This window comes from Corapipo altera, unplaced genomic scaffold (genome assembly GCF_003945725.1).
Source record: "Corapipo altera isolate COAL_440 unplaced genomic scaffold, ASM394572v1 48b, whole genome shotgun sequence".
NCBI classification, from domain to species: Eukaryota; Metazoa; Chordata; class Aves; order Passeriformes; family Pipridae; genus Corapipo; species Corapipo altera.
The window spans coordinates 15,450,920-15,460,296 of record NW_020884884.1 but is presented as its reverse complement, the minus strand read 5'-3'; the positions used below and the strand labels follow the sequence as shown (position 1 = coordinate 15,460,296).

The window sequence follows — 9,377 nt, the reverse complement described above, 5'->3', positions numbered from 1 at the left end:
GTAAAATGCTGTCACAGGTGCAATGACCCGGGGCCAGGGACACCCTCCCCGCGGGCCGAGCGCATTCCGGGAGGGAGCCGCGGCGTTGTGGCTCCGTCACTTGGTACCAGCGCTGAAGGCCGCTCACACCGGGGCTCGCTGGCATCGCTCGCGTACAAAACCAGTCTCGGAGCCGGGGTACGAAACGCAAATCCCCGCTCCGGTTTCCCCGAGACGGGGGGCGGCCAACGCGCTCGCCCGCCTACGACCCGGCTTTTGTCCGAGTCGCTAATGACACGGCAGCGGCGAGGGCCGGGGACAGCCGAGGGCTGGGAACAGCCAAGGGCCGGCTGGCCGCGCTCCAGCCCCGCCGGGCACGGAGCCAGAGCGGAGCAGACCCTGGGCCCCTCACGGGACCAACCACCGCCCCCGCCCCGAGGCGGGACCCGCTCCCTGCGCGCTCCCGCCTCCTTCCTCCTGCGCGGGGGCTCGCGCGGGCGCGCTCGCAAAGCGTGGCCCCGCCCCCCCGCGCCCGCGCGCCGGCCCTGCCCGCGCCGAGCGGTCCCCCCCCCCCCCCCCCCCCCCCCCCCGTGCCGGGCGGTCGGTTCCGCATCTGGCGCAGTTGTGTCACTTCCCGCTCACGCGGGCGCTCTCTCTCCCTTTCCCCCTCTCCCGGACCCGGATGGTGACTGGCGGCGGCCGCGGCGGCTCCAGGGACTGTCACTGAGCGGCTCCCCCCGGGCCTCTTGTCCTGAGGGCGGCGGCGGCGGCGGCCGCGAAGATGGCTGCGGCGGCCTCCTGCTCCTCGGCCGCGACGGCGGCGGCGGGGCCCGGGCCCGGCCCGGGCTCCTGCGAGTGGCTGCTGCTGCGGGACGGCTGCCTGCGCTGCGACGCCGACGGGCTCTGCAGCCTCTGCTACCACCCGGCGCTCAACGCCATCCTGGCCGTGACCGCGCGCGGCGCCATCAAAGTCATCGATGGCACCTCGGGGGCCACGCTGCAGGCGTCCGCGCTCGGCGGTGAGCGGGCAAGCGGGAACAGGTGTCGCGGCGGGCGGGGGCAACCTCGGGAGGGAGAGGCCTGGCTCGGCTCGTCCCCTTGGTGCTGGGGAGTCCCCCTGGCTCTTTGTCGCCCCTCCTTGTTTTTCTGGCCTGAACGCCCTCCCCTACCCGGGGAGGTGGTGGAGTCTCTGTCCCTGGGGGCATTTAAGGAAAGGCTGGGCATGGCACTGGGTGCCGTGCTCTGGTTGAGATTGTGATGTTCGGCCATAGGCTGGGACTCAGGCATCTCAGAGGTCTTTTCCAACCTAATTGATTCTGTGTTCTACTCTTTGGGGCAGAGATACTCGTGTAGACAGCGCCGAGGTGTTTTTCTTCTGCAAAATGTGTTGGCGTGGTTACTAAAAGATTAAATGGGGATGAAAGGCTGTGGTGTACAGGGCTATGTGTTTTTATTTTAGTTCTTCAGGTGTTCTTTTGGGTCACATGACGTTGAACCTTCCAAAGATTGGAAGCAGCATCTTAGGCAGGACAGGCATAGTTCTAGTTCTAATTGATATTTGATACTGTAGTAATTTATTTATTAAGTCTTACTCTGGGTTTGTTAAGAAGGCGTACTTCTCAAAAGTGTCATTTGTCTTACAGCTTAGAATTATTTAAGATCAGAATCCTTCATAGTTATTTGATGATACATTTTTATATCAACTCGAATAGTTCTTCAGGCTGCTGAGTATCCTGACTGTCTCTGGTGCTAGTAATAGTATCCCTGCTATTGTTTTTGGGAGGCATGATTATGTACTGAATTAGTGGAGGCTGACTGTAGCATCTCCATAACTATGAAGCGACTTTCTGTGTTGACCATTAGTGTTTTTACACTGTTGATAGACTGTCTCTGTTGAAAAAGATCCACGTGCAATTAACAGCTTTTGTTCCTTTTTCATTAATGGTTCTTAAACTGTGGTACTTGTCCGAATATTGATGGGGTGCTGGTTAGGGTTGTTTGGCATGTTATGAGTCCAGCCCTTGGCACAGAAAGATACACTTCTTACCAGTTGTGTGTTTCCATGTTCAGGTTCTTACAGTTGTGTCTTGCTAATAGATTTATCTTTGAGTACTGTTGATGAAAGGTTGTTTGCCACCTGACTGTGGTACAGTAATGCCTAGAACTGTAAGGGGATGCCATAGTCTATGCAATATGTATGCTTTCACCCTGAAATCCAGCAACTGTTGCAATGTCAGACTGAAGAGAACAGGACAAAAATCGGTGATTTCCTTTCATGAGTTTAAGTTGGTACGTTGTGTGTAAAGGTTTAGCATTTAGGGCAATTAAAAAGGTTTTGTGGAATTATTAAGAAGGTGGTGGCTGCTTTTACTGTCAGTTGCTTGTATGGAAAATGAGGCTCTTGTGTGGTGTTTCCTGCATTGTTTGGGGTTCAGATCACTCTGCTTCTGTAATTCTCTTTCTTTTACCATGCTGTCTCCTAACGTGCTTTTTTTATTAATAACTTAATTTCTTTTCTTCAAGCTATTGCAGGAATTTGATGATTGCTTTTAAGTTGTGGAATGAAGGGGGCATAAGTAGAGGACTTCCTTTGTAATTGGTTGTCTGTGTAGGAGATGTTTAATTCTCAGGCACAGAAAAAGAAGTTAACTGTAAATCAAAGTGCTGTGATAAAATCCTTGTAAAGGATTTGCTTTAGTATTCAAAATGCTAATGGCAATTCTCCCCTAAATAGCAACTATTTGAAAATAACATATTGCTTTGCTTCTGTTACGTGTATTCAGTCATGTATACTTCCTTTAGTGTCAGTCTTCTCTTTGACAGCATGGCTATAAAAGATGGATTATACTCCTCCTCACATAAAACAACAGAATTGCTTGAAATCTACCCAGATTTTATCTGTGCAGTAGAGCTGATGATTACATTACTGGAAAAAAAATATAACCTCAGTTTAGTTTGAAGAAACTTTAGCTGAATTTTCTTATCGATTCAGACTGGCAGAAATCTGGTCCGTCTCAGCAGGTGGTGTCTGTTGGGGCTATTAGCAACACTGTTCACTCTTGTTCTCTCTCTCTTCAGCCTGCCTATGGGAAGAGAAGGAAAAGGAAATTCAGCTGCTCTCTGATGTCTGCCTGCTCTGTACAGCATGAGCGCTTTTAACGTAGGATAGTAGTAGTTGAACACTCAGACCTGTAGACCAACTCTGTTGCTGCTCCCTCCCCTGCCATAAATGACAGGTCAAAGGATATTGTTGCTTCAGGGACTTCTGGTGCTATAACTAAAAATAGAGTCTCTAGGAATTAAAACTGCTTCTCCTGGGAGACTGCTTGTCCTCCTTGGTAATTGAGGCTGCAGGTCTTTTGCCCTGCCAAAAGATTTGTGTTGGACAGAAATCTTTACCCAAGGAAAAACAAACTGTAGCAGGCCTCTCTTTCTAGAAAGCAGAGCAAAGAAAAGAATCCCCCATCAAGACAGGACAGGGGAGAAAAAGAAACGCTACCAAGCCTCAGTGTGCAGTCACAGTTCACTGCAGAAATATATATTAAGCTTTGAGCTCATTCTCTGTGAAAAGACTGAACCTGTGGAATGCTGAATCTGGTAGAGCAATGGAGGCTGCCTTCCTTAGAATGTAAATGCAGGTTGCTCTTTGGTGTGTAAAAGAGCAATGCAAAAGATTCACAGCCAAAAGACAACTTGGATCTGGTCTGTGTGCTTCAGTTTCTGATGTGAATATCACTGGTCTAACATTTGTGATGATGCAGGGATTGTTCTTCTGAGCCCAAACTGTAGGAGTTCGGTGAGGATTATGATTATTATTGTCCCATACCGAATCTTCATCAGATCTATCTCTTGAAAGTGTGTGATCATGTTTAATCTGTTCCCTGTGTGAGCCCTGTAGGCCTGTTCAAGAGGACCAGGTGATCATTTGCAACAGCCCAGAACATAGTAGTGAATAAAAGTAGGGGGAAAATCAGGTGATGCTTGCATTAAGCTCTGTCTTACTTGGTCACAAGATTGTCCTTTTTATTGTATCAAGACTGTTGCACATGTGGTGTGCATTTCAGAGAGCCAGACTGGGAGTGCAAGGAAAATTGTGATTTCTGGATGTTATACATTTCTGTTTGTTTGCTAGTAGTGGTTAGTCAAGACTAGTTTTGATTCTGCCATGCAAGTCTGTCAAGTACTTTATTTTCCCTCATAGACATTTAAATATTTTTGTGGTTTCAGTTTCAAGTTGAACACTGGTAGCTGAAAAGCATAAATGAGCAATCTCTAAATACAGCACTAAGGATGAGCCTTTTCCTCTGCCTCAAAAAAAGCAAACCAAAAAAGCCAAACAAAAAAATCCCAAATAATCTAAACAAACTTCCCAGAATAATCTCAAGTGACTCTTAGTGTTCATAGAGATGTTTGATTTATCAGTTCCTTCTGTTTACCAACAAAATAAGAAAACTGCCTGAACTGGGAGAGTGCTATAATTCCCAGAGAAGCTTGGGCAGAATCTAAAGTGTGCTCTCACATGAACAGTAACCGTTTTGAATGTTCCTCTAAGTTTGTCTACATTAATTTGAGGTAGCAATTGATTCAGAGCCTCATTTGCTAAAATGCACAGTATTTTGTAGCTAAGGCCTTCTAAATTACTGTAGAAACCCTAACAGGAATCAAAATACAGACTTCTGAATCTGTACAGGGAAGGACATAGTCATTATACGTATACCAGTTCCTGCAGGGAAAACAGAGATGTTGCATTAGCGCAAGAGGCCCTCAACTACTGTTCCTCCATCAGAAGAATATAGAAATAAGTAGGTCCCAGCCCACGAGGCTCACCTGTACCACCAAGTTCAACACCATTGTCTGTCTGTCAGAGATCCCTTTTGGGAAGTCTTGTTTGTCTTCAGCCATCTCATTTCATATTATGGTGCCTTGGAAATCTCTCAAGGGATACCCAGCTCTGTTTCTTTTTGATTCTTTTTCATGTGATGCAGAAGGGAAAACAAGATTTTCTTTTGCAGCTTGGAAGTCATAGAGTTTACACTTCTTGTAATAATCTTTAGGAGGAAACTGTTGGGATATTCTGCTATCCAATTCTACACCTGAATTATTTGAAGACACCATCAGCAGTTTCAACTGTTTGAAACTCACTGGTAATACAGCTCAAGTTGTCTCCTTCATTCCTCAAAATTGGGGCAAGTTTTTCATCTCCTTGTCTATTATTTTCTTTCATTTGATTATGAAACAAAAAATTAGTAATAATGAAGCCTGTTGCTCTTAGTACAGAATTTTCTCCTTGTTTATTTTCTCATCTCACGGGGAATACTGTCAAATATCTAGTGATTTGCTGCAGCCCACCTTGCATTTCAGTGTACTCAGGTGACTGCTAATCTGGATGAAGTACTTCTCAAAGAGATCATTCCATTGATTTATATGATCGTAAGTTCATTAGTGAGGAACCTTAAGGACTTTGAAAACAGAATAGGAGAATTGTTAGATTTAAGTTCAGTGTTTCATACCATCAACGATTCTAAACCGCTGTGAGCTCCATTTGCACGGTAGCTTAATCAGAGTATGTCAGATAGCCCTTCTTGCTTGCCAGGCATCTTGCCAGACTGTCAAGGTGCTGTTAATTGATATTTCCGGGCTCTGTTGAAGCACATCTGGATTATTTTATGCAGAAGCTAAAACAGAGTAAAAGTAGAGATATTTTCTTTTCACGTGCCTTTAAAGGGATGTTTTCATTTCTGTTTTTCTTACAGGGACTCAGAAGTTACAACAGGCAGCAGTGCAGGCATATGTTATGTTGCCAGGCATGGTAGCACATTTTTTCATTTTATTGACGGGTCATTCATATCTGGACTGATGGATTCATGGTTATCATTGCAACAGTCGTGCAGTATTATTAAAAGTTGCAGAATGCTTTAATGTCAGATAATCAGAAATTTCATAAACCTCTGCATATGGATTTTGAAGGTCTTCTGCAGAAAGATGAATCTTTAAATGCTTCTTAGTGACCCAAAATGAAATACTGTGCTCTTTGTCAGGGATTTGAATTTTGACTCCCTGTCCCAATTATCTCACAGGTAGTTAAGGAATTTCTCACTGATAGGAAGAGTTCTCAGAGGAAAACACTGACTTTCACCCTCGATGCTGATTGTGATCCACCTTTGGTCAAGTCAGCTTTTAATATGCTTATATGATAAGCCCTTCAGCTCAGCTCCCAGTCATGTTGTATACTGTGTTGTGTAAAATGTAGAAGAAACTTGGCAGAAATATATTCTGAGAGATAATTGATAGTTCAAGTCTAGAACATTATGAAAGGAAGCAGGTGACTCTCTGTTGGACTGGAAGTAGTGAAAACATTGAGAACACTTTTGCTTCTGAGTGCCCAGCCTAGTGATGTTTAAAAGCCCTGACCTTTTTACTCTTTGGGACATTCTGGTGATGAGTGGTTTGGATCTAGTACACTCTCCTGTCCTGTAGCTGGTCATTTCTGGCAGCCCACCATAATGTTGGCTGGCTCAGTAGAACCACTTTCTGAGTCTTTAGTTATATTGTTTATATTTTTATGGTTGCTATTGCATTGATATTCATAACCTGAGCTTAAGTGAAATAGAACATCTAGGATTTTTTAAGACAGAGTATAAGAAAAATCTGTCCTAGACTGAAAATTCACCTTAATTCTCTTTTTTAATAATGATTGTATCTGATTTTTTGATCTGTTGTTCTGATTTGTTGATCTGTTATTTCAGGTTTTCTTTCTAAGTGACTTTAAAATCAGGGAACAAACCTGTCCATCCTTGCTGTTACAAGGGTTTTTTAATTTTCCACTAGCAGTATGCCATTTCAAAAACGTTTCTTAGGCTGTCTTGGAGATGGGACTTACAACCATGTGGGCTCCTGGACAACTTTTGAGTGTATCAGTCTGCCCAAGGTCATGTGAGATAGCTTGTTGTGTGTTTTCTGTTTCACCTGGATCGGTAACTGCTCACCATTTTTTTTTAATTTTTGAATAAAAAATTTACACATGGATCAGTTCACTTTCCTGATGGTTCCTAAGTGATGCCACTGTATTGCTTTCTGCTGTTAAGAAGCTGTCCTTTAAATAGTTAATGCTCTCTTAATTGCAATGACTGCTTGCAGTCACCAGATGAGTGCTTGTCACTGAGTAGAGGAATCAAAAAAGAACAGCTATTGCCTTCAGTTCTTTCATTTGTGAAGTACACATGAATATTAACACTTGTAGCTTCTTTTGGTTTCTGGATTGTGTATTGGCCCAATTCCTTTGCTGCCTTGTCTTTGGGAAGAGTATCAAGATTTACTAAGGACCCAGACTACACTGCTAGTCAAAAAGTAAATAGGAAATCTGCAAAACATTTATTTTGAAGATGTCATGTGCTTGTTGGGGAAAGAGCACTCCATGGAAAAGAATTATACGCAATAAACGTTGTTTAGCATAAGTTTAAAAGTGTAAAATTATAGAAATAATAACTCATCTGTCATATGAATATAAACACTGTTATGTTTAAAATTTTCTTGAGGTATTTGCTAGGGCAGTTCAGTGAGTATTGATAACTTTTAAAATGTGTAACTTAGGGGGGAATTTGCTTATCAATTAAGTAGTCTTGAAAATTGGTAGCAGTAGTGAAAACATATCCAGTCTCAAGTGCTGGTTAATGAAGGCTTGTGTAGCATACAGTTTCTTGGCAGTTCTTCAGTCCCCTGTGCAGTTTGTAGAGGGAAAACTGATTGATCCCCTGTGCTTCTCTGACCTGAGTGTGAAGCAATCAGGATCTCATCTGAGCATTTGGCAGCTGAAGGAGAACAGTTGGGTAAACTGTTGACTGGCAACAGGCTACAGAGACTCAAAAAACTCCTTAGTGAAAGGAAGAGCTGGGAGGGTAAAGGATGGGACTGAGAACTGTGATGGAGTAGCTGGATGACAGTGGGCAAGTAGGAAGCTGGGAAGATGGCAGTGAAGACTGGAGAGTGTTTAATTGGAGTGCAAGAAGGCACTGTGGTTTTTGTGGAGAAATACTGTGGTAGACTCTAGTAGTCCTGTCTTCTTCTGGATCCTAGATTTATGTTGTGATGTAAATGATGAGATGTGACACTGCTTGATAGACTTTTTGTAATAATGGAATTTTCCTGTTTGGTTTTCTATAGCTTTCATATAACAAGATCAGCATTTTTCAACAAATAATCTTAGGTTCTCTCTCCATGCAATACAGAGAAAGGAAAAGTCCTTACTCTGAACTTTTGGAGGAACCTGGTTCCATTGCCTATAGAGGGAGCCTGGCATGGCCAAACTTGAGTTAGCTTTTCTGAATTTTCCCTTCTAGTGAAAGAACTAAAGTTAAACTTATGTAGTCACCATGTTCACATATCCTGAGGCTGCAAATAAGTGTTTCAAACATACAAGGCCTTTCAATTTTGCCAACTTTTCTAAAGAATAGTTTCACTTTTAAATATAAATTAAACATGCATCAATCTAGTCTGTTCTACTTCAGTTTTCCTATGTAGAAGCAGTTATTAGGAGAATGTGAGAATGCATGCACTTAATTAACTTGATGTACTCGTAAGAATTTAGTAGAGTTGAAGTCTGGTGTACTGGGGTCTGAACTGATTCATAAGGCCAGAATGAGGTCTTGAAGTTGTGCTAGGAATATGAAATACCAGCTAATTGCTCAGTTCTTGTCATATAAGGCATTGCTAGAGAAGTTGTCAAAAACCCAGCTAATAATATAAGTCTATTTCAATGCCTGCATGTGTGCAGTTTCGATATTTCCATTGCAAAAAGAATATAACAGAACTAGAAACTAAAGGTGTGGAATGGTTTATGCATGTGAAGCAATATTCAGTCTTAAAAAGATAATGGGGATGATTTGGAATGGGGAGGTAAGAGAGTGAGAGGTTTGCAAAATTCTGGACATGTGAAAAATGTAAATTGGGAATTGATTGTTCTAGTACAAAAGCTGAGGGCATCAAAAGAAATAATTGAGAAATAGTAAAATATAGAGCTCCTGGCTACAGGGCATTGTGGATCCTATGTGTTTGTGGAATTACAGCAGTGTAGGACAAAGTCATAGATGAAAAACCTATCCAAGGTCACTATGAAAAACGAAATCCCTTTTGTTGCAGAAGGTCCCTGAGCACAGATTAGCTGGGGCTGAGAGTGTTACAGGGAAGAGCCGTTGTATACGTATCCTTTCTTAAATTCTTCACTAACCACTGTGTTAGACAACAGTCTTGGACAAACTGTGGAGTTAAGCACATTTTCCTCTGATCCAGTGTGATTAGTTCGTGTTCAGTGTAACCCTTGTGTTTTTTTTAAAAGTAATGTCCAAAAGAGAAAGGTGGTAGTAGGTAGGTAGTAACTCTGCAGTCTAACATATCTGTTGAAC

At 43.3% G+C, this 9,377-nt stretch overlaps 1 protein-coding gene across 8 annotated transcripts in view; it reads left to right on the top strand.

The window, feature by feature from the left end:
- The first annotated feature begins 616 nt into the window (after positions 1-616).
- The window catches only part of BIRC6 (baculoviral IAP repeat containing 6), a 172,705-nt gene continuing 163,944 nt past the window's right edge, over positions 617-9,377 (top strand). For 7 of the 8 annotated variants that reach the window (XM_027641287.1, XM_027641285.1, XM_027641289.1 and 4 more), the window contains exon 1: positions 630-998. In XM_027641287.1, the coding sequence (XP_027497088.1) occupies positions 761-998 (238 nt within the window). In that variant the 5' untranslated portion in view covers positions 630-760. Of the gene's footprint in view, positions 999-9,377 lie in introns of all 8 variants that reach the window. The other variant, XM_027641291.1, reaches the window with a different exon arrangement.